This window comes from Oculina patagonica, chromosome 2 (genome assembly GCF_052425735.1).
Source record: "Oculina patagonica isolate OP01 chromosome 2, crgOcupat, whole genome shotgun sequence".
NCBI classification, from domain to species: domain Eukaryota; kingdom Metazoa; phylum Cnidaria; class Anthozoa; order Scleractinia; family Oculinidae; genus Oculina; species Oculina patagonica.
The window spans coordinates 23,274,719-23,299,175 of NC_135759.1; the positions used below are offsets into that span (position 1 = coordinate 23,274,719).

A 24,457-nucleotide genomic window follows, 5' to 3' on the forward strand; every position below is an offset into this window, starting at 1 on the left:
TCAGAACATTCATTACTTCATGAAAAGCTCAGGTGAAACTGTACAATGACCACAATCACTCACTCGTCCGACCCCACTTCTTTCTTAAAAACGTTTCCATTGGTTTCCTATATGAGCAGAAATTTACACAACCCAAATGCTATTAAATAGGAAAGAAGACGGGCTAGTTGAGTTGTTGTTCACCATGAGTTAAAAAGATCAAAGTTATTAAGAATCATTTAAGGTTTGTTCTGTTTACTGCTACGAATCACACTGAACCAGTATAGGTCTATTTCCAGCCGACGTTTCGACAAAAGGAAAAAAACACACTTGTTTTGCTTGGTACGAAACAACTGCTCTACCTCGTTTCAAACCTGCTCGACAAGTTAAAGATAGCAAGCCAGGCAACGCGACTAAACTTTATTTTATTTTTTTGTTTTAGTGACAACTCAGTTCAAGAGCAACCCGTGAGGGAACTAGTACGTAAATACATCCGCTGCTCATCAAGACTGACAATAGGACAGGTCAAGAAATTCCTAAAGGTCAAGCTTGATCTTAGAACTGCTGACCAGGCAAGTGAACTTTGAATATATTTTGCCTGTTTTGTCACTAAATTTATAAACTGACTAGGCGCTAGTTACCGTAATAATGTTATCTGGACCTACAACAGTTTTTAATAAGGGTATACATCAAGCAATCTAAACAGCCAAACATTTTTTTCAGGTTGAAGTGATGTGTAACGGAGAAATTATGGGTAAAGATCACACACTGGAGTTTGTGTACATGACAAGATGGAGAGTAAAGGTAAGACGAGATGTTGAGTTTCTTGGAGAGCAGTAGATCAGGCGTGCTGAGAAATGGATTTGAATTTGTTTAAGGCAAAGGATCACTGTTCTTTGCATGTTCTGGAAAGAGTTAAGATAAACTAATTCAACTTACCGTTCGAAGTCCATTTCAAGTTAGGAAAACCGGAATACGGTGGTCCGCAGAATGTCCAACATTGCTATCTAACTCACGTATTAAAAAAATGCGCCATCGCGAATACCTGTTCAACTGTCCTCAACCTTCGCTCGGACATTCTTCTGGAGGAATCAAAGAAGTTTCAAAACTCAGATCAAGAACAGTAAATTAACCAAACAAGCACTTGATGTAAAGAAAGCATTAGCGAACTCTAGCTAATAATCTGAGTCATTTAGCATTAGGTCAGATAACCTCTACGTTCAGTCTAATAGAGAAGACAAAAAAAAAGGTCAGCTTCGAGCCAAAGTGGCGCATACTTCCGGAGCTTATCCCGGTTTCCTTAGCATTAAGCAGCTAGGAGTATTTCTACTCCCCCCTGGATGGGATGCTAGTCCATCGCAGGGAACCCCCCAGCATTATTTCGCCGGTAACCATTTATACACCTGGGTGGAGAGAGGCACTATGAGAGTAAAGTGTCTTGCCCAAGAACACAACACAGTGACTCCGGCCAGGGCTCGAACCCGGAACGCTCGCTCCGGAATCCGGCGCTCTAACCATTAGGCCACCGCGCCTTCTCTAATAGAGAAGACACTTTCATTGGAAATTGGCCTTGTGTAGAAATAAAAAGCTAGGAAATGTTTTATAAACCTCTTTTATATCTTTTATAATACCAAAATCAACCTCAAGTATGATGGAGACAGATCGTTTCAAGTTGCCGCACCCAGACTTTGGAACGCTCTTCCTGATAGGGTTAGATCCATTCCATCTATCCTATCACTGAATGAATTCAAGAAGGAGATAAAAAAATACTTTTTAGAGAGGCTTTTTATTCGTTTACCCGATAACTTTGAGAGAGTTGTTTTATTATCATCTTAATAAATTTTATCCTAATTATTTTTGTGTCATTTTCAAGGAGGGAACTGTCCTTACTCTCCAGTACAGACCAAGAATGGACTTCCTCTGAGAACAATTCGCAGAAAGCAGCGCACTCACAAGGCATGTACTAAAACCCGAAACAACGAAACGAAACCACTGAAACGAAACGACCGAAACGAGCGAAACCACCGAAACGACCGAAACGAAACCGCCGAAACAACCGAAACGGCCGAAACGAGCGAAACGAGACGAAATCACCGAAACAAGCAAAACCCATTACAATTATTGAGAGCTAACCGTAAACAGGCTAACCGGAGTGCATAGTAGGCTAACCTAAGTGAAACGTAGGCTAACCGGAGTGTGTAGTAGGCTAACAGGAGTGTATTGTAGGCTAACCGGGGTTTATATAGTAGGCTAATCAGAGTGTATAGTAGGCTAAACGGGGTGTATAGTACGGTAAGTGGCGAAAATCTTGAAGTTTTGCTTGTTTCAGTGATTTCGGCCGTTTCGGTTGTTTCGGCGGTTTCGTTTCGCTCGTTTCGGTGGTTTCGGTCGTTTCGTTTCGGTGGTTTCGTTTCGTTGTTTCGGGTTTTAGTATATGCCCACTCACAAGACTAACGCCTGTCGTGCTCATAGATTCAAACACAGTGTAAATAGAAGTTAATATATTTATTAAGAGAGAAAATACTGTACATAGTTATGACTGATGAAGTCACAAGAATGTATTAAGTAGCTAGTACTTACAGATATTTAAAACTGAGATGTATCAAACATGCCGAAAAGAGAAGTAGACTATGTATCTCTCGCGCGGCTGAACGCCGAGACAGTTTGCCACTTCAGTGCTCTACAATTGCAGGAGGAATCGTGGAATGACATCGCACCAGTAGAACCAAGTTCCCAAGTTTTTTAAGAAATCTTTTACGACATAGGCAAAAACGAAGAAACTTCAGAATAATCCTCAGTTGTTAGCATTTAGGTGCGCTACATGGTCGACAGATTTTCCTTTTGTACGCGATTTATAGAATAACAACTTAGTAATAAAAGAACAATAAAAAAACACTCTTCTAAAAAGTAAATAAATTAAAATAAATAGACTTTATCTACGGATCAGTGTTATTACATCTTCAGAAGTAATAAGGAATCTGTATAAAAAGGCCATTTTAAAAACAGCACAAAAACCTAAATAGGGATACAACACTTGGATGGGTCTTGGGTTTGGCCCCTTGAGAATTGAATTTTAAAACGGCCGCACTAACCCAAAAAAGAGACTGGCGGCTTTTTTTGTTGATAGTTGTTTACGTGCCATTCACGGCGAAAAAAAGATATTATAAAACGTATTTTCCGCAGTCCTCATTGACTTTCGAACTACTTACTTTTCTCCTCAAAGACAACGATGAACGACTGAAACAGGTTAAAGGTTAATGTTAGCCATAAGCTATAGCTGCCATGGAAACTGTATTGATAAGGTTATTGTAGTCTGATGTACCAAGAGAGAAACTTAATTTTAATTTTTAGTTTCATCTCCAGTCCTCGGACACGAAGCTGCATTTTGTATTTTTGCATTTTTAGTGCAGAATGCACTATTGTGATGGTTTGGTGGGTTGTCGTCTGCTAAACCTCTAACGCGCTAAGGCGCTATGGTGTAAACTTTTAATCACCAATTAATTAATTAATATCAATTAATTAATTATTCCTGTGAAGCAGGTAAGGGGGTGGGGAGCATATGACCATACCCCCCAGGTAAAACGTGGAGCATTTCTAAAGTTACTTTTATATGAAGATCTCAAAGGTATATATTTGTTTCAGAAAACCCTTGGCTCTCCTTGTGGTACTACTCTTTCTAGGGCAACGTAATTTGCGCCAAACGCATGCGCAGATTAGTTTACGTTATATTTTGGAACTCTCATGAACATCGCTTGTATTGCGTGTTTGCGGTAGGATTCCTGCAGACTCGTGACACCAAGTGAAAACCGCAAATTAATTAAATTAGATTTTGAGATTTTCACAGCGCTTTCGTAATTAGGTATGAAAAAACTTGCACCGGGATTTTCGGCGTGAAATCCTGATGGCCAGGAAACAAATATCCTAGCTGTATTGCGTTTTAAAAAACCTTTCGAAAAAGATGTCTTTTGATTAGTTTTGTTCTTTATTTTTTGAGAATCGTCTTTCGTGCAGTTTAAACCGTAACTTAATTAAATTAAACAAATGCCATCGATGCTGCCGTAAAACAAACAAAAATACAAAAGCATCATGTTATGGCATTTTCAAGGAAAACAAAAGTATCTTGTTTCAAACGAAGTGTCGTGTTACGGTTGCAAAGATTAGCGTAAGAAATACCCGGGAAGGAATACAAGTAGTCTGCGAACAGGCTTTTCTGAGGCTTTCCGAAAGTAAAAGAAAGCAAATAAACACGAACATAAAACATCATACTTTCAATTGTCGGCTCCATCGCATTCTGCACTGTCCTTTGAGTCTCTGAGTTCTGTATTTTGTTCCAATTTCCCGAATTCCTCGGAAACTGTAACTCGATGCGAAGAAGGCTAAGATTTAACTTTTATTTGAATAATAAAATAGAAATTATATCTGGAACAACCCCTTTATACTCTCTTGATTACAACAGGAGAGTCTCCCTTTATCACACTTCGAGCCCATTTTCATACGTTGTTGTGTCAGTGTTATCATTCTGGTGTTAACATAGAATTCCCTGTGTTTTTTTCTGTTAAATGGAGTATGCATGGGCTGGCTCACACGAGCGATGTAAACGCAAATGCAAGCGCAAATGCAAAGGAAAACACGTGTAAACTAGCAAAACGCAAACGCAACTGCAAATGCAAGTGCAAGGAATGGAGAATTGTCCATTTTCTTGCGTCTGGCTTGCTCTCACATTTCCACTCGCTCCACGTGTGAACAATTCTTCTAAACGAAAATGCATGCGCAAAAGTAAGCAAGCGAAGCGTGTCTTGTCCGTCATCTTGGAAAAAGACTTCAACTGCGTCTGCGAATTATTCGTACATTGCATTTGCGTTCTATAGCTACGTGTGAACGTCGCTTGCCTTCGTGTTTGCATTTGCATCGCACGCGTGGACCAGGCTTATGTGCCGCGAGAGGTTCACTAGAGGCCTTAAAATGGTAGTCCTGTTGCTTAGCAACATGCAAGAGGGGATAAGCATCGATAAGCATGTTACTTTATCGGCACAAACATTTTGATCGGAAAAAAGAAAATAGAAGTTGGGAAACGCTTCGATTACTGTTTTGATAGGAAACAAAAAATTCTTGCTCTCCTTGAGTGCAGTCAAAGATGGATTAAAATATTCTCATTTGTTCACAAAATTCATGGGCACCATAGTGATATTATATAGTTAAGATTTTATGTTTTCATGGGTGGAGGGTAAAAGGTCAGTCAGAACTTAACATAATCTTAAACAACTGCGATTGAAGACCTCTTTTCTTCAACGAGGAAATGAGCAACAAGACAAGGTAAAACGTACTTCTCTGCTTGATGAAGGCATACATCTTGTTTTGGGGTACATTGATGATCAGATTGTTTATATAAATTTTTAAATTTATTTCTATTTTTTATAATTATTATCATTACTCTATTTTAAATCCCTATCGCGGCGCCATGCGATGCATAAGACTACAGGCAAGAAAGAGCTTGTAAATTCGTAATTTCCACAACAATGAAAAGTAAACCTAATCGCCCATACAGTCCGATGGTCAAAACCGTGACGGGCACCAAAATGGTAAAGCTCGCATCATCGAAAACAGAAACTGTTTACTAATAATATTTCTAAGAACAAACAACTTTTAGAAAAGCTATATGGAAAAAATACGCGTTTAAGTTGAGTAAATTGTGTCCAGGTAAGTGGCTGAAAACACACCACACGCCAGAAGGCGAAGACACTCAGCCAGCGTGCCATGGTCAGAAGAGCTTTAGGGTAATATAGTCGCTTCCTTCGGAAAGTAAACTGCAAAACAGTCTTTTTTTCCTTAAATTGCTCCTTGGTAGTCGCCGGCGAAGCGCCGAACGCTTGGATCGTGGCGAACCTTGACACACGCCGTAGGGTGTTTTTCCTCAGTCTCACTCTCCGTCTTGACACTCACTCCAGATCTTTCGTTCGAAGACCGCGCGTGTTCACAAAAAGTAGACTGTTGTGCTGTCTTTTCGGAAAGAAGATTTCCGAACAATACTTCTTAGAAATAAAACTTAAGGTAAAAGCTGTTAAAATTGATGCTAAACGTTTTCGATCTGTTCGATCATCATCAGAGTCGAGATGATCGAACAGATCGAAAACGTTTAGCATCAATTTTAACAGCTTTTACCTTAAGTTTTATTTTTAACCTTTTATCGGCGAAATGTATATAATACTTCTTAGGGTCCAAGATACGGGGTCTTGTCCTTTGTTTATAACTAACATTGATGTCAATTAAATCTTTTCTCTACCGGAATATAAAATTTATAATTCTTTATACAGCTTTCCATAATGAAGTACCAGTTGTGCAGACGTTTAAAGGAAATCTAATCTTGGTCTGTACTGAAGCACAAGGACAGATCCTTCCTGAAAAATAATGAAAAAATGTTTTTTAAAATAGACCGAAAACCAAATCTTTAATAGTCTGTAACACAATGTATGAACCGTTTGTTGCCTTTCCTGATTGACAACAGGACTTTGAGCCTACTCTCTCTTTTGCTCATTCCTTCACATTTTTTCGCTTTAAATTTGGAAAAAAAAACGTGCAAAAATGTCCGTTTTCGCCAAACGCTGACACATTGAGAAATGCCAGAAATGCCGACTCGACGAATGTGTCCTGGAGTTCGCAACTTTGAACAAAGCTCGGCAGATTGAAAACTTAAAGGTCCAACAGTTTCGAAAGGCATGCTGCGTTATTTATCATTAATTTTAGCATGTTTTAGGTTGACTTGCCTTCACTCTCCATCTTGTCATGTACACAAACTCCAATGTGTGATCTTTACCCATAATCTCTCCGTTACACATCACTTCAACCTGAGGAAATATACCCAATTAGTCACACCGTTATGTACGTATTCTTGAATAGTCATCCATCGGACACGAGGTGCATTTACCTGGTCAGCGGTTCTAAGATCAAGCTTGACTTTCAAGAATTTCTTGATCTGTGCTATTGTCAGTCTTGATGAGCAGCGGATGTACTTCCGCACCAGCTCCCTCACGGGCTGTTCTTGAACTGTGTTGTCGCTAAAGCAGAACAAACTCACTCTTAGCTTTTTTTACTTGATTGATAAGTTGATTTTGACTATTTCGAATTTTGACTGACTGACTGAATGAATGTCTGATTGATTGGCTGATTGATTAATTAATTGATTGATTGATTGATTGATTGATTGACTGATTGATTGATTGATTGATTGTTTGTTTGTTTGATTGATTGATTGATTGATTGATTGATTGATTGATTGATTGATTGATTGCCATACCCATGTCAAAGACTTTCACTTCCATTTAGACTAACACAAAAAAATTGATTTTTTTTTTATGGTTGTGCAAGAACAGTGAAACGTTCCTCTCTCAAGTACAGTAATATTACTGAATGAACTCGATGACTTATACCACATTGTTAGTAGCGGTCGTTTTTGGAGACTTGGAGTAAATATAAAATGTACACTCTTGGCAACTGGTGTAGTTAGTGTAGCTAATTATGTGTTACTTTGGAAAGTCGTTTAAAAACAGCTTAAAATAAGAGTTTGACAAAATCATACTTCAGGCATTCCAGGCAAACTCCAATCTGTGGTTCATCGCGGTGAAAGTTTTCTTCGGCTGTTGATAGTTTTATTCGCTTGCTCACGGGCTCAGCTGCGTAATCTGGGACTGAGGAAACAAAACCAATTTCAGTTAAAACTACACCTGGACGCAGTTGGAACGCCTGGCTAGGGACAGGGGAACTGGAGAAGTTTTGTCAGTGGCGTACGTTCCGAAATGGAAAAGAAAGGCATCAAATCAGATGAGATCACTCTGTCATCACGCTACTCAGCCAGTAGCAAGAAGCACATGCTCAACAGAACTACAGGGAGCTTTGTTGTATTTAGAAAAGCGGCATATATAAGAAGCGTAAAATTAGAAATTGAACGTGGGGGGGGGGGGGGGGGGAATCGACATGCTGCCACATTCGCTGATCTTTATCCCTCAACAGCTTTCAGCCTTTCTCGTAAATTTTCCATGCATTTGAGCAAAGAAATGAGCATGCTACATGTTCAGCCAAGAAAATTTCTAATTGTTGCTTTAAAAGTCAATGAATGGAAAAATAGTTTTGACAAGTACTAACAAAAGCACCTAAAGAGTTTCAGATGACTTGGAAGCACAAGGCTACGACTATGACTGCTAAACTATATAAGAAACCCATATACCGTTTTCTTTGATTTCTTCGACCTCTTTTGTTTTCCTTTTGTTTTTAGAGTTGTGTTGTTCACGGAACTCTCTTTCTCGTCTCTGCTCATCTGCAAACAATTAATATTTTTTCACTTTAAAAGATTTTAACGTGTCATTGTACACAGGTAGTAGAACAGAATAAGTAACTCCGTTTCTTCTGTAATATATCTAAAAACTTTGTTGATATCTGAGAATCATATAAAGTAACTTTCAATACTGCCGCGCCATAAAATAATAAAACAAACACTTATTCCACTTTTAAAAAGAGGTTTTTAAAACGTCTTAACAAATCAAAGAAGTAACAAACACTCATGCAGTAATGCATCGCCATGTGGCTTTTTCTCTATACGTTCCCTACGACCTAGAGAGGTGTAAGGTAAATAAATAACAGGCTTCATGAAATGTCTTACTTTCTTGCAGTTTGGGAACAAGTTTATAAATAACATCCTCCAATGTTTTGTCTGGCCTGTCAACAAAGAACAAGTGATTTATCAGCTGTTAACATTTAAGTCAGCAAAAGATAGTGGAAACCAACATACGCTCATACAATAATGAAACAAAAACAACATACGAAGAAAGAATTTCATAAAAAGCTTACAAACGCAACGCTATACAAAACCTGCTTATTGGTAGCTACTGAAAAAATTAAAGGGACTGTGTCTCGGCTGAGTTAAGTTTATCATTTTATTACGCTTTGCCAAATACTCGCGTTGAAACGTAATGTTTGCAAGAAAAATATTTCTATGGATCTAAATGAAAAAACCATAGCTTCATTGCAACCAAATGTGTCTCCTGGCGTTATAATTTAAAGTTACAAGCAAATGAAATTTAAAACTTTGAAAACTGTTCAGTCCAATAGTATTTTAAAAACCCATATCGCAATCCATTTCTATCTTCGTCATTTTTGGCCTTCCATACCTTCTTTTGTATTTGCTTCGTTATTGAAATGTTCCTTCATTGTCATAAGTGGTTATTTTTTATATTTCACCGAATTTGTTGGCCATTTCCCATGCCTAAATTTGGCTAAAATCCGTGACACATCTCCTTTAAAAGCAGGATCAAAGGGCGAGTTAACGACGAGTAAAAATAATTGAAGGGTAAGTACTTATCCTCTTGTCACTAATTGTAGTCACGGGAATGATCAGATGCGCGCGCACCGACTATGCTTTGGCGTCTCACGCACTATGTAAACTATTTTGCGCTTCTGCGAAGCCTTCTCGAGGATTCCGATTGTGGTCGATTTTAGTCCAGTCCCTGAACTCTCTCTTTCGCGCGCCCAACACAGGGGCTGAACCCAAGGGCTTGAAGAGAGAGTCCAGGAGTCAGTCTCTCTGTTCTTCCGCCTGGGTTCAGCCCCTATATACGGCGGGGGTAGGGAGAGTTCAGGGACTGGACTACAAGGATTAAAGGGACACTGTCACTGGGATTTTTCTGCTTTTTGGTAAAAAGTACTAAATTGGCGAAGTGGTATTCTCGTACATGAAATGCACCTAGTACATCAAGATAAAGATATAAAGCAAATTTTTGTTAAAGGAAGAATGATGTCATTTTTATTTTTAACTGTTTTTTCAGGCCACAAGGGCAGAACTTGAAAAAAATCAGCCTGACTTTTTCAAGTTAAGATTTAAAGTCCTGATGGCATCACAGTACAGTCAACTCCTTCTACAACGGATTTCTTCGGAATCACAATTTCGAGTCCGTAATAGAGAAAGCTGTTAGTAGCGGGAGTTATTTTCAGTCATTCTTATTCGCCGGGACTTCTACTCCTGTCTGTAACGGTGGGGTGTCCGTAATAGCGAGGTATCCGCAAGACGCGAGTGGACTAAAGTTTATAGCTTCAGTACACTGGCATAGTAATTTTACACAAAACTGGACCACTATTCGTAAGTTTACATTGTTTACATATGTCTTTAGACTCTTAAATGTTTTTGCTTATAGCATCTATGAACTACTCGGTCAAATAGATACGTACTTTTAACACATGAATGTTTAAATTCAATAATGTTATTGATACCTGATCAAGTCAAATGGATTGGTTTCGTGAATCTGAATCGAGCAAGTAGGGCATTTGTTGTCGTCGCTATCTTGTAAATATTTCACGATGCATGACCTGCAGACTGTTAAAATGACACAATCGATTAAATAATTTTCAAAAAGTAATATCACGCGATTAGAAAATGTTCTTTCTATTTACTGAATTAAAGACTACATTATGGAAAATGCGCGCGAATATTTTTTTTTACTCCGCTGATTAAAATCAGATTCAAGAGTCACGGCATGTTCTGGCGGTAAACTTACTTTGACAACCTTTGAAAGCTTTAATTTAAAGAAGCTATAACTAAATGGAGAAGATTAATGTCCCATCTTTTTAGCATTGTACGTTGACAAACTACAAAAATCAAGTGTGCTCTGGGAAAGCCGGTTGAAGTAACATAGGCGATTTCGTCAACATGTTTTGGAAAAGGAAAAAAGGATAATATTTCCTTTCTTTTAGAGATTTTATTCGTAGCAAGGGGTTAATTTATTTATACCAGAAACCCAGTTTATACTTAGTTATATGCTGGGCATCTAATCTAATTTGAATTAGAGTGACACTTTCGTTCAGAACGACAACTGTTGAATGAGTCGTGAAGTCCGTTCACTCTCCACGATGTATAACACGTATTGAGTGTATCTCCATGGTAAACTGTTTATAATGTAATGTATATTGCTTCTGGTGTATTATTTCCCAGGATGTAGACTAAACAATAAATTTTGAATAATTGTCAACTTGTTTCAATCCACATGCCAGCGACGCGAAGCAATACTACTCGCGTGGATCATCGGTTGCTGTACTATGTTAACTTTACGTTATTCGAAAACCAAAATCTTATTTCTTGTATTTGCTGAGCTTTAGTGTAAACAAGTGCGCAAAAGTTTCGTTATAATTAAGACTAATCGCTCCCTACTGTGTTATCTAATACTATTAAACCCGAAAGCGTCATCTTATGAATAATTCTAACTATCAAATGGAGAAACATTTGCAAATTATGGTTTCGATGGATTTTTAATCTCCGCTTCTAAACAACGCTTAAATTAAAAAACTTGATGTTTCGACCAAGAAGAAGGCATTTAGAGCCTGTTAAGAAGCTTTCGTGGCGACGAAAACAACTCTTGAACATTTCATCTTCGTCGCGAGTTAAACCAACAATGAAATGAATAGTGTTTGATGGCTGTCTATGAGCAGGTGTTTTTCTTTCCCTTTTTCCTACTAAAGTTTCGCAACAAATAGAAAATGACTGTGCTATATTTTAGGCTAGACTTGTCTTTCTTTTTCGTTATCAAAATTCGATACCTGTTATGTTGATTGATTGAACTTCCAAAAGCGAAGGATATATTCTTTTATGCGGCCAAATTATTGCCGTTTGTAACAAAGCGTAGCGTTTAACCGGTACCTACATGTGTGAAGACATTCTGTGATCGTTGTCGGCTTGATTAAATATCCTCTGCAAAGTTCGCATGTAATAAACGAGTTGAGATCTTGAAGCTTGAGTTTCCTCTCCCTGTTTGACTAATAGAACATACAAATTAAAGATAGCGGCGGATTTCCATGCGTATATGTTAACAGCTTTTACAAGTTTAATATTGGTCGGTCGAATTTCCGAGGTAAATTTTATTTATTTATAAACAGGTGTTTGTATCGTTAGAAAGCAACCATGTCGATCGGGAAAACATTATTTTTTAAACTGTATTGTTTTATAATTCGGCTCAACTTCATAATTAATGCACTGGCCTTAATTTCACTGGTGCCATTTTGCGAAATTTTGCTTCATCGCTGCATCGGAGTCATATGTTTTTGAGTGCTTAATGGAATCGAATCTCCCGAGCAACTGATTATGATTAGGCAACAATCTAAGTGATACTAGATTTGTAGCATGTTGGTCAGTATTAAAATATTTACCGTATATTAACCCGATAAAACAGGCTGAAATTGCAATTAGAAAGAATTGAGGAACGTGATTCCAGTGATATAATAAATTATTTTTCTACATTGAATATTGCTGCTGACAGGAAGTGGATATGCAATTGTTTTTCTTTCGACAAGAGCATGTAATAAATTTCATTCTTGCCGATTCTTGTTTTAGATTATCTACGTAAGAGGGAAGGTTGCAACCGGTAGTTTTAAGTTGTTATTCAAGTTGCGACTTCCTGCCTTGAAAGTGCAGTTCTTTCTACGAGATAATTCTGTTAAACGGCTCAAAATGTGCGCCAAATTAATAAGCATTACTTAAAGTAAGATTGCGAATAAAATGACGCAGTTTCAACTTCCTTTACCTGTAGAACAGCCATTTTAAATTTGACAGACTTTGCACTCTTGGTAGCTCTTCTGTATCCTGTGACACTCTCCCGACGTCTATTCTTGTGGTCCGCGGTCGCGAGTGACAAAGATTCCCGGATAAGAACAAAGCAGCCGATTGGATGAATGGGCAAACTCATTTATTACGACTCATCAGCTGGAAATATCTAAATAATCACCGGGCCGTAAGGCGCCTGTGAATCAACTTAAAAAACCAACTGCAATCAACGCACCAAGTTGCAATTGCCGAACAATGGCCGCTACCGCTTTTCCTTTCGCTCAGTTGCTATGGGACAGTGCGTTTTCAGAAATATTCAACCTCTCAGAACGTATCCACAATTCGTTATTTGTTTTATTCTGACAACAGAAAACCTACTTACTTAATTTGATCCTTATCAGTTTTAAAATTTGGAACTACTTTCTTTTGAAAGGACATTATTTGCACAAGGGCAGATGCAGAGCAGGTCATCTTAATATGTAAATATTTAGGAAACGTCCCTGTAACACGTATGGTCCCCAAAACACAGAAAATGACACTAACATCATTAAAAATTTATAGCTAAATATATTCACAAGTGATAACAATTAAAAACACCCGTCAATTATCTGAAAAGGTGGTGTTGAAACAAAAGCATTTAAAATGTGGCTGCCGAAAATTTATTTTCATCCCCAGTAAATTATAGTCCTGAGTTAAACTTCGCCACAGTAACATTACTAAAGCAAAGAAATGTTCCTCGCAGTGAATTTGCAATAAAAGAAATTGCAAAGAACGAAACCAGAAAAAATTGTGGCTTCAACGGGATAACATTGCTATTAAAGTGGTTTTGCTATTTGCACACGTCACAGACAATATTTATTTTAACAAACGGATAATTCATACTTTCAATTAAAATTGTGGTCAACAATTCAGTGTTCCCTGTCAATACTGATCATGAAGACAGTGGATTAGCTTTGTGGAGTTCAGGATATCAGTTTGTGCCGGCTGTTTTCTTGCAATGTTATCTTCCGTATTGCATGTCTCATATAAGCCTCACCCAGCCTGAGCCTCAGCAAGCTTAAACAATTCAAAAATATAGTTAAACCCATTGCTGTAGTTTAGCCGGGTCAGAATAAACATAAATGATTTTCCTGCAAGCTAGAAAGGAAGCTTTAATTCCGGTGAATGACTATTTCGCAATTTGAGCGAGACAAGTCTCTTCATTTACTGCTCTTAGAAGTTACGCCTAAGATTATGTTTCCTTCGGTAATAAGGCAGCTAAGTCAGTGTAAATAGTGTTGTGTCAGTGTTGGTAGGTTTTTAATAAACTTATCGATTAAAATCCTGTGACACTTTATGTCAAGTATAACGCAGGTGTTGTTTTGAAAGTTGTAGTGGATAATATTTGCAAAAATGTGACCAGAATAGAAAGCTATGGGATCGCTCCTCGAACTTTATATCCCATTTAACTATGTGTAAATGCAACAAAATTTAGGTGTTCGTCAAGCTCTTTTAAGTCTCAAAACCACTAAAACAATGCAGCTCAAACCGTTGATTTCTGTCACATTTTTTTCAAACAGCAGCTTCTACTGGACAGTGAACAAATGTAAAGGATCTAAGGACAAGCCAACTCCAACCTTAAAATAGGCGCGCAAAGTGTATATGTGTCACAGTACCATATCAGTGGCCTTTATTGGACTCACTGGCACTAAATGTTCATGTACAGTTATTTTTCATTCAGTAACGTAAAAGCTAGGATCACCTTGTACTTTCAGAATTCCCTGAAGTACTGTTCAGCAGCTTTCTTTTAAATTCTTGCACATTAGAGTTTCATTCACCTAATATAACAACGTGCAGCGTATAATGCAAGATTTAATTACTTCTTTTAACTTTATTTCCCTCAAAATACCACAAAGTACCTTGCAATAGAGTGGTCTTTGCAATCGGTTTAGTTTTTTTAAAGAACAGTGCTTGGCATTTAATGACAAAAGTGTTGTTTTTACCGTTTTGTTTGCATTACTAGTTTTCTTAACGAACAAAGTCACTAAACACTGTAACAGCTCTCTCCATTTCAAGATTCCCATTTGGGAAAGCAGGTGTCGTTCTCGGAACAACCTGGAAAAAATATCCGAAGGTATCCGAATAGTTTCCGATTGTTATCGTCCAGTCAGAATTGGCGCAAGAACCATGAAAGTTGTCGCGCGAGTCGATCGCTATCAGCATGGATACCTCAAGTTATCTTCACAGTGGACAAACGCAAAAAAATCCCACGTTTCTATCAACTAATCTTTTCGGTAACTGTTTTATCTAGATCTTTTGGCTTGAAAGTGGAGGATTTCAGAAATTTAAGATGTTTATAAAAGACAGTTTTTGGCGGGAACTGCTCGCGCGCAGTTCGTTTGACAGCGTGCAGCTGTCTGCTGTGAAGAGGCATCTCTGTTGAGAAATGCGGGCTCAGACAATTACTGGAGATAATAAGAGAACAGTGGAAACACACGTCATGTTGCCTAGCAACATCGCCGCTGAAACCACAGGATCAATAAATTCTCCCGAGACGCCGAGCGATAGACGTAGTTCAGTTCTTCGGGGTTGATGAGATTTCCTTTGAAGTACGAATATGATATCAACATTCGCAACAGCCTGCAGCTACTCTTGCTTACTCGTGGTTTCTCCCCTTTAGTTCAAAAACTTGGTTAGAGATTTTCCTTCCTTAAGTTCGGCGTGAAAGCTAGAATACAAAATACTTGAAAAAGCTATCCTAACCTTAAAACTACAAAAGCCGCTAAATAAACTACTCAGCGATTTCAAGTTTTGATTACTCATAGCTTACAGTTTAAAAATACTCCCTAACCCATAGTATTATTCATTAAAAATATTATTTTGAGTTCCCTCGTGTTTTAACTTCTGCGTTTCATTTAAAGTTCCCTCATATTTTAACTTGTGCGTTCTATTTTGAGTTACCTAATGTTTTGAGTTCTCCCTTGTTTTAACATGTGCGTTCTATTTTGAGTTCCCTAATATTTTGAGTTCTCCCTTGTTTTAACTTGTGCCTTTCCATGAGTTCCCTCTTGTTTTAACTTGTGCGTTTTATTTTGAGTTCCCGCTTGTTTTAACTTGTGCGTTCTATTTTGAGTTCTCTGATGCTTTAAGTTCCCTCTTTTTTAACAGATGCGTTTCTTTTTGAGTTTCCTTAATGAATCCTCTCTTATTTTAACCTGGCACTGCTTAAGCCCAGAAGACTGCCTCAGAAACCCAAAGAAATTTGGTAGTTGAAGGGTTAAAATAAAAGCGTCCGTTGCAGCCAGACGTGTCGCAAATCCTCGATATAGTGACTGTATTGGGTTTAGTTTGTCTGCAACGCAGGCTAGGTTAAAAAAGCTATTTTAGAAAAAAAAATACGCATAAGGTTAAGCTACTTTGTTTTATCTAAGCAATTTTATTTCATGAAGGCTAAGTAAATTGTGTTTAGGTACGTGAGTCAGTGGCTAAAAACACACCGCACGTCAGAAAACAAAAACACTCAGCCAGCATTTTCCAACTCAGAGCCATTGCCAGAAGAGTTTTGGGGGGAATATGTTAGTTTTTTTCGGAAAGTAGACTGCAAATGCGTGAGTCTTTGCGAGCGTCACACGCCGTTGACACACGCCGCAGTGCATCTCTCCTCCGTCTCCTCTCCGTTTTGACACTTGCTCCAGATCTCTCGGAAGACGGCGCGCGTTCGAAAAAGGACGACTATCTTGCAGTTTTTTCGAAAATAATATTTCTGAACAATACTTCTGAGAGATATGGGTGCTGTCTATTGTTTAAAACTGACATTTATGTTACTTTTTCTTTTTTTTCTTTAAGGAATATAAAATTTATAATTCTTCCATAATAAAGTATCAGTTGTGCAGACGTTTAAAGAAAATCTAATCTTGGTCTGTACTGAAGCACAAGGACAGATCCTTCCTGAAAAATAATGAAAAAATGGTTTTTAAAATAATCCGAAAACCAAGTCTTTAATAGTTGTAAAATCGTACAATTTATGACCCGTTTGTAATCTTTCCGGATGACAAGGGGAATATGAGTTCACTCTCTCTTTTGCTCATTCCTTTACATTTTCTCCTTGTAATTTGGAAAAGAACAACGAGCAAAAATGGCCGTTTTCGCCAAACACTGGCACATTGGAAAATGTAAATGTCGACTCAACGATTCTGTCTTCGGTTCGCAACCTTACCAAGCTTAAGGCTCGGTAGATTGAAAACTAAAAGTTCCAATAGTTTCGAAAGTCATGCTGCATTATTTATTATTAATTGTAGTATGGTTTTGGTTGACTTGCCTTAACCCTCCATCTTGTCATGTAAACAAACTCCAATGTGTGATCTTTACCCATGATTTCACCGTTACACATCACTTCAACCTGAGAAAATATTCCCAGTTAATTACAAATTATTCACCGCCTTTGCATTTGCAAAAAGTCATTATTCACACATGAGGTGCATTTACCTGGTCAGCGGTTCTAAGATCAAGCTTGACTTTCAAGAATTTCTTGATCTGTGCTATTGTCAATCTTGATGAGCAACGGATGTACTTCCGCACCAGTTCCCTCACGGGCTGTTCTTGAACTGAGGTGTCACTAAATTAGAACAAACTCATTGTTAGCTTTTATTTACTTGATTGATTGATTGGTTAATTGATTGATTGATTGATTGATTGATTGATTGATTGATTGATTGAGTGAGTGATTGCATTTGATTAGTTGATTGATCGATTGATTGATTGCAAAAAAATATGAAAGACTTTGACTTCGATTTATACTAATACAAAGAAAACGAATGTTTGATGGCTGTGCAAAAACGGTAAAACTCACGTGCAATAACAAATGGTTCACGTTAGTAGATATTTTTTGGATCCCGAAGTAATATAAAATGTACACTCTTGGCAACTGGTGTAGTTAGTGTAGCTAATTATGTGTTACTTTGGAAAGACGTTTAAAGCAGCTTAAAATAAGAATCAAAATCATACTTCAGACATTCGAGACAAACTCCAATCTGTGGGTCATCGCGGTGAAAGTTTTCTTCGACTGCTGATATTTTTATTCGCTTGCTCACGGGCTCAGCTGCGTAATCTGGGACTGAGAAAAAAAACAATTTCAGTTAAAACTACACCTGAACGCAGTTGGAACGCCTGGCTAGGGACAGGGGAACTGGAGAAGTTTTGTCAGTGGCGTACGTTCCGAAATGGAAACTGAGAAAGGCATCAGATCAGATGGTATCATCACACTACTCAATCAGTAGCAAGAAGTACATACTCAACAGAACTACACGAAGCTTTGTTGTATTTTGAAAAGCGGCATACTATGAGAAGCATAAAATTAAAAATTAAACGTGTGTGTGTGTGTGTGGGGGGGGGGGGGGCGGAAATGGGGGAGAAAAATCGACATGCTGCCACATTCGTTGATCTTTATCCCTCAACAGCTTTCAGCCTTTCTCGTCCGCGGTTTTTAGCAAAGAAATGAGCATGCTACATGTTCAGCCAGGAAAGTTTCTAATTGTTTCTTTAAAATTCAATGGAACGAAAGAATGTTTTGGCAAGTACTACCACCAAAAGCACCTAAAGAGTTTCAGATGACTTGGAAGCACAAGGCTACGACTATGACTGCTAAACTATATAAGAAACCCATATACCGTTTTCTTTGATTTCTTCGACCTCTTTTGTTTTCCTTTGGTTTTTTAGAGTTGTGTTGTTCACGGAATTCTCTTTCTCGTCTCTGCTCATCTGCAAGCAATTAAAATTTTTGCACTTTAAAAGATTTTAACGTGTCATTGTACACAGGTAGTAGAACAGAATAAGTAACTCCGTTTCTTCTGTAATATATCTAAAAACTTTGTTGATATCTGAGAATCATATAAAGTAACTTTCAATACTGCCGCGCCATAAAATAATAAAACAAACACTTATTCCACTTTTAAAAAGAGGTTTTTAAAACGTCTTAACAAATCAAAGAAGTAACAAACACTCATGCAGTAATGCATCGCCATGTGGCTTTTTCTCTATACGTTCCCTACGACCTAGAGAGGTGTAAGGTAAATAAATAACAGGCTTCATGAAATGTCTTACTTTCTTGCAGTTTGGGAACAAGTTTATAAATAACATCCTCCAATGTTTTGTCTGGCCTGTCAACAAAGAACAAGTGATCAATCAGCTGTTAACATTTAACTCAGCAAAAGATAGTGGAAACCAACATACGCTCACACAATAATGAAACAAAAACAACATACGAAGAAAGAATTTCATAAAAAGATTACAAACGCAACGCTACACATAGTCTGCTCATTAGTAGGTAATGAAAAAAAACTAAGAGCAGGATCAAAGGGAAGAGTAAACGAAAAGTAAAAATAATCCGGCGAAGAGTTTTGTCGTGACTACTTATTCGCTTGTTAACTGATCTGACTACTTATTCGCTTGTTAATGATTACTAACTGATCTGACTACTTATTCGCTTGTTAATGATCACTAACTGATCACGGGAATGAGCAGATGAGCGCGCACTGACTCAGTCGGGGCAACAAGTGCCAGTTGATGACGACATCACTTCTCCGAGAAGTGACTGAGCCCGCGGTTTTTCGTCTCAGAAGTTGCTAAGCAACATAACGTATTTGCACGCACGATTGCCTCCGGAGAACTCGTGAGCGCTCGAGCTAGATTTTGATTGGATGAAATAATTTGGAAATTCTTCGAGTGCTTCAACGAAGATTTGCCAAAACTGGCACTTATTTCCCCGACTGGAATATGCTTGTGTCTCACGCACTACTATACATGAACTAGATTGCGCTTCTGCGAAGCCTTCCCGAGGATTATAGTTCAGTCCCTGAAATCTCTCTTTTGCGCGCCCTACATTAGGACTGAACCGGGCGCTTGAAGAGAGAGTCCAGGAGTCAGTCTCTCTCTTCTAGAGACTAGGCTACGAGGATTAACGCGATCAGTTTAGTCGTTCTCATGCCTCGCCACGAAGCAGGGCTAGTAATAATGCACACCAACCGTGTTTATTGTATCAATGAACTAGTCGGTCAAGAATGGATACGTACTTTTTAACACATAGATGTTTAAATTCAGTACTACTGTTATTGATACCTGAGCAAGTCAAATGGATTGGTTTCGTGAATCTGAATCGAGCAAGTGGGGCATTTGTTGTCGTCGCTATCTTGTAAATATTTCATGATGCATGACCTGCAGACTGTAAAAATGACACAATCAATTTAATAATTTTAGAAAGTGATGTTACTCTGTTAGAAAATGTTCTTCCTAACTAGGGACTACTTCATGGAAAATGGGCAAGATTAATTTTCTATTCCTCAGATTGGAATCAGACTCAAGAGCCGTGACATGTCATAAAACGAACGAGCGAATTTATGGCTTAGTAAGTTTTATCAAACGCCACAACGAATAAACAAACAGTTTTCACACGACAGAACGATGAATGAGGTGAGTTGTTTCAGCGTCTGATAGGTATAACTCAGTTGTCTCAGGTTAGAAGCCAATTTAACACTCATTTGCATGGGACGGGAAGGACACAATTTACAGCAAGGCGCCCAAATGTGTGACCACTTTTAATTTATTCACATTCTTTCGTGCAGATTTAATCCAATCAAAAGCCGTGGATAGCTTGCAGTTGACTTCTGATTGGATTAAATCTGCACGAAAGAATGTGAATAAATTAAAAGTGGTCACACATTTGGGCGCCTTGCTGTAAGACGAATAACTAGTTTATAGATTAATCCGAAAAGAATGCAGGTAGACGGATAAAACCGGCGAATTTGTAATCGTTCTGTTTTCTCACTAGGGTGGGCTATCCGTCTGCACTGCAAAAGCGGCCATTCGAACAGTCATTTTCTACAGTATTTTTTTCTTTTTATTTCTAGGTGCTGACATGCATGTTTAGCAGCAAGAAAAAACTAGACGGTTTTGTGACGCAAACATCCATACGACAGTTTGACAATAAAAGCACTATAGTTGTTAGAGCTCATCGTTGAAGGTACGACCAACGATTTCCACTAGTATGAGTTCATCTTCCGTTCGAATCTTTTTGCAGCATTGTTAGTGAGTTTATCGCAGTGTCCATAAAATACTTCTAAACACGCTACTAAAACACTCCTGGCGGTAAACTGGTTAAGCAACTTTTTTAAACAACCTTTGAAAGGTTTAATTTAAAGAAGCTATAACTAAATGGTGAAGATTAATGTCGTAGGTTTTGCTCATTGTACGTCAGTTGACAAACTACAAAAATCAAGTGTGCTCTGGAAAAGCCGGTTGAAGTAACATAGGCGATTTCGTCGACATGTTTTGGAAACTGGAAAAAGGATAATATTTCCTTTAGAGATTTTATTCGTGGCAAGAATCAAATTTATTTATATGTAGTTAAATGCTGGGCCTCTAATCTAATTTGAGTTAAAGTGATACGTTTGTTCAGAACGACTACCGGTTGAAAAAGTTGGGAAGTTCGCTCACTCTCCACGATAACACGTATCGAGTGTATCTCCATGGTAAACTGATTATAATGTAATGTATATTGCTTCTAGTATATAATTAAGACTAATCGCTCCCTACTGTGTTATCTAATACTATTAAACCCGAAAGCGCCATCTTATGAATAATTCTAACTATCAAATGGAGGAACATTTGCAAATCGTGGTTTCGATGGATTTTTAATCTCCGCTTGTAAACAACACTTAAATTAAAAACCTTGATGTTTCGACCAAGAAGAAGGTATTTAGAACCTGTTAGCAAATTAAACTTGTGGCAGAAACAAATAAGAAGCTTTCGTGGCGACGAAAACAACTCTTGAACATTTCATCTTCGTCGCGAGTTAAACCAACAATGAAATGAATAGTGTTTGACGGCTGTCTATGAGCAGGTGTTTTTCTTTCCCTTTTTCCTACTATAGTTTCGCAACAAATAGAAAATGACTGTGCTATATTTTAGGCTAGACTTGTCTTTCTTTTTCGTTATCAAAATTCGATACCTGTTATGTTGATTGATTGAACTTCCAAAAGCGAAGGATATATTCTTTTATGCGGCCAAATTATTGCCGTTTGTAACAAAGCGTAGCGTTTAACCGGTACCTACATGTGTGAAGACATTCTGTGATCGTCGTCGGCTTGATTAAATATCCTCTGCAAAGTTCGCATGTAATAAACGAGTTGAGATCTTGAAGCTTGAGTTTCCTCTCCCTGTTTGACTAATAGAACATACAAATTAAAGATAGCGGCGGATTTCCATGCGTATATGTTAACAGCTTTTACAAGTTTAATATTGGTCGGTCGAATTTCCGAGGTAAATTTTATTTATTTATAAACAGGTGTTTGTATCGTTAGAAAGCAACCACGTCGATCGGGAAAACATTATTTTTTACACTGTATTGTTTTATAATTCGGCTCAACTTCATAATTAATGCACTGGCCTTAATTTCACTGGTGCCATTTTGCGAAATTTTGCTTCATCGCTGCATCGGAGTCATATGTTTTTGAGCGATTAATGGAATCGAATCTCCCGAGCAACTGATTATGATTAGGCAACAATCTAAGTGATACTAGATTTGTAGCATGTTGGTCAGTATTAAAATATTTACCGTATATTAACCCGATAAAACAGGCTGAAATTGCAAATATTGCAATTAGAAAGAATTGAGGAACGTGATTCCAGTGATATAATAAATTATGTTTCTACATTGAATATTGCTGCTGACAGGAAGGAGATACGTAATTGCTTTTCTTTCGACAAGAGCACGTTATAAATTTCCTTCTTGCCGATTCTTGTTTTAGATTATCTACGTAAGAGTGAAGGTTACAACCAGTAGTTTTATGTTGTTATTCAAAAATAAGTTGCAACTTCCTGCCTCGAAAATGCAGTTCTTTCTACGGGATAATTCCGTTAACAAGAACTAAACGGACTCAAAATGTGCGCCAAATTAATAAGCATTACTTAAAGTAAGATTGTGAAAAAAATGACGCAGTTTCAACTTCCTTTACCTGTAGAACAGCCATTTAAAATTTGACAGACTTTGCACTCTTAGTAGCTCTTCTGTATCCTGTGACACACTCCCGACATCTATTCATGTGGTCCGCGGTCGCGAGTGACGAAGATTCCCGGATAAAAACAAAGCAGCCGATTGGATGAATGGGCAAACTCATTTATTACGACTCATCAGCTGGAAATATCTAAATAATCACCGGGCCGTAAGGCGCCTGTGAATCAACTTATAAAATCAACTGCAATCAACGCACCAAGTTAAAATTGCCGAACAATGGCCGCTACCGCTTTTCCTTTCGCTCAGTTGCTATGGGACAGTGCGTTTTCAGAAATATTCAACCTCTCAGAACGTATCCACAATTCGTTTGTTTTATTCTGACAACAGAAAACCTACTTACTTAATTTGATCCTTGTTTTTAAAATTTGGAACTACTTTCTTTTAAAAGGACAATATTTGCACAAGGGCAGATGCAGAGCAGGTCATCTTAATATGTAAATATTTAGCAAACGTCCCTGTAATACGTATGGTCCCCAAAACACAGAAAATGACACTAACATCATTAAAAATTTATAGCTAAATATATTCACAAGTGATAACAACTAAAAACACCCGTCAATTATCTGAAAGGGTGGTGTTGAATCAAAAGTGTTTAATTAAAATGTGGCTGCCAAAAATTAATTTTCTTCCCCAGTAAATTATAGTCCTGAGCTAAACTTCGCAACAATAACATTTCTAAAGTAGAGAAATGTTCCTCGCAGTGAATTTGCAATAAAATAGATTGCAAAGAAAGAAGCCAGAAAAATACTGGCTTTAACGGGATAACATTGTTAAAGGTGGCTTGCTATTTGCACATGTCACAGACAATATGTATTTTAACAAACGGATAATTCATACTTTCAATTAAAATTGTGGTCAACAATTGTTCCCTGTCAATACTGAAGACAGTGAATTAGCTTTGTGGAGTTTAGGATATCAGTCCTGTTTGTGCTGGCCGTTTAGCTCACAAATATACGCTTCACCCAGCCTGGATCTCAACAAACTTAAACAATTCAAAAATACAGTTAAACCCATTGCTGTAGTTAAGCTGGGTTAGAATTATCATAAATGATTTTGCTGCAAAGTGGAAAGGAAACTTTATACCGGTGAATTACTCTTCTAGTGTATACTAACTACACTTAGAAGTTACGCCTAAAATTATGCTTCCTTGGGTAAGGCAGCTAGGTTTTAAAAGAGGATTGTATAAAAAATCAGTGTTGATACGTTTTTAATTAACTTTATGCCAAGTACAACGCAGGTGTTGTTTTGAAAGTTTTAGTGGATCATAATATTTGCAAAAGCCGATGTGGCTGGAATAGAAAGGTATGGGATCAATCCTCGCACTTTTAAAATGTCTCATGTTACAATGCAACCACACCGTTCATTTCTATGTCATCTTTTTGGCAAACAGCAGCTTCAACTGGACAGTGAACAAAGGCTCTGGGGAGAAGTCAACTCCAACTTCAAAATAGGCACACAAAGTGTATATTTGTCACAGTATCGCATGATAGAACTAGGCCTTTCTCGATTATGCTAGCATTTTTTTCGGCATTTTTTGGGAAAACGAGCATTTTTTTCGTTTTTTCTTCAAAAAAGAATTGCTAGCATTTTTTGTCACTTTTCATGACTGTGATCCAGATTTTCAGCACTCAGAACTCAGAAGGATAAATAATCCTAAAGTTTCACAATTTTGATTACATAATTTGATTGTTTTCTGTCTGTTTCGACTGTTTGTGCGTTGTGTTACTTGTGTTGTGTTACTTGTGTGTGTTTTTTTATTTTTTTTTTATTTTTTAAAAAAAATTAATTTTTTTTATATATTTTTTTTATTTTTATTTTTTATAAACAAACAATTATTAAGTATCACCTGTTGTTGATAT

At 37.6% G+C, this 24,457-nt stretch overlaps 2 protein-coding genes and 1 pseudogene across 4 annotated transcripts in view; 1 reads left to right on the top strand and 2 right to left on the bottom strand.

Moving 5' to 3' along the window:
• LOC144643617 (polycomb group RING finger protein 5-B-like) overlaps positions 1-2,869 on the top strand; it is an 8,825-nt gene extending 5,956 nt beyond the window's left edge. Inside the window, 3 exon segments of the mRNA XM_078502923.1 lie at positions 279-551; positions 703-783; positions 1,853-2,869. Coding sequence (XP_078359049.1) covers positions 279-551; positions 703-783; positions 1,853-1,903 — 405 coding nt within the window. The 3' untranslated portion in view covers positions 1,904-2,869.
• Positions 2,870-6,131: 3,262 nt separating this feature from the next.
• LOC144643615 (polycomb group RING finger protein 5-A-like) lies at positions 6,132-12,611 on the bottom strand. 2 transcript variants are annotated; one of them, XM_078502922.1, is made up of 9 exons: positions 12,534-12,611; positions 11,658-11,769; positions 10,234-10,336; positions 8,630-8,685; positions 8,198-8,287; positions 7,553-7,661; positions 6,902-7,031; positions 6,737-6,821; positions 6,132-6,370 (listed from the first exon to the last, which is right to left on the bottom strand). In XM_078502922.1, exons 1-9 carry the CDS (start codon positions 12,546-12,548, stop codon positions 6,324-6,326), a joined length of 747 nt encoding a protein of 248 aa, XP_078359048.1. In that variant the 5' UTR covers positions 12,549-12,611; the 3' UTR covers positions 6,132-6,323. The 2 variants fall into 2 exon arrangements, with proteins under 2 accessions (XP_078359048.1, XP_078359047.1); XM_078502921.1 differs by having other exon boundaries at positions 6,133-6,374; positions 6,741-6,821.
• A 3,484-nt stretch (positions 12,612-16,095) lies between these two features.
• LOC144643616 (polycomb group RING finger protein 5-A-like) lies at positions 16,096-22,569 on the bottom strand (annotated as a pseudogene). The gene is made up of 9 exons (XR_013568941.1): positions 22,540-22,569; positions 21,638-21,749; positions 19,646-19,748; positions 18,632-18,687; positions 18,199-18,289; positions 17,537-17,645; positions 17,018-17,147; positions 16,851-16,931; positions 16,096-16,480 (listed from the first exon to the last, which is right to left on the bottom strand). The product of XR_013568941.1 is annotated as a polycomb group RING finger protein 5-A-like (transcript).
• Positions 22,570-24,457: the final 1,888 nt, after the last annotated feature.

Excerpts from the sequence above, each read along its gene's own strand:
- LOC144643615 (XM_078502922.1), bottom strand. Across the intron at positions 8,686-10,233 it reads AATCCATTTGACTTGATCAG|GCCAGACAAAACATTGGAGG; the intron begins GTATCAATAACA and ends CTTTGTTGACAG. Across the intron at positions 7,032-7,552 it reads GTTTGCCTGGAATGCCTGAA|CGACAACACAGTTCAAGAAC; the intron begins GTATGATTTTGT and ends GTTCTGCTTTAG.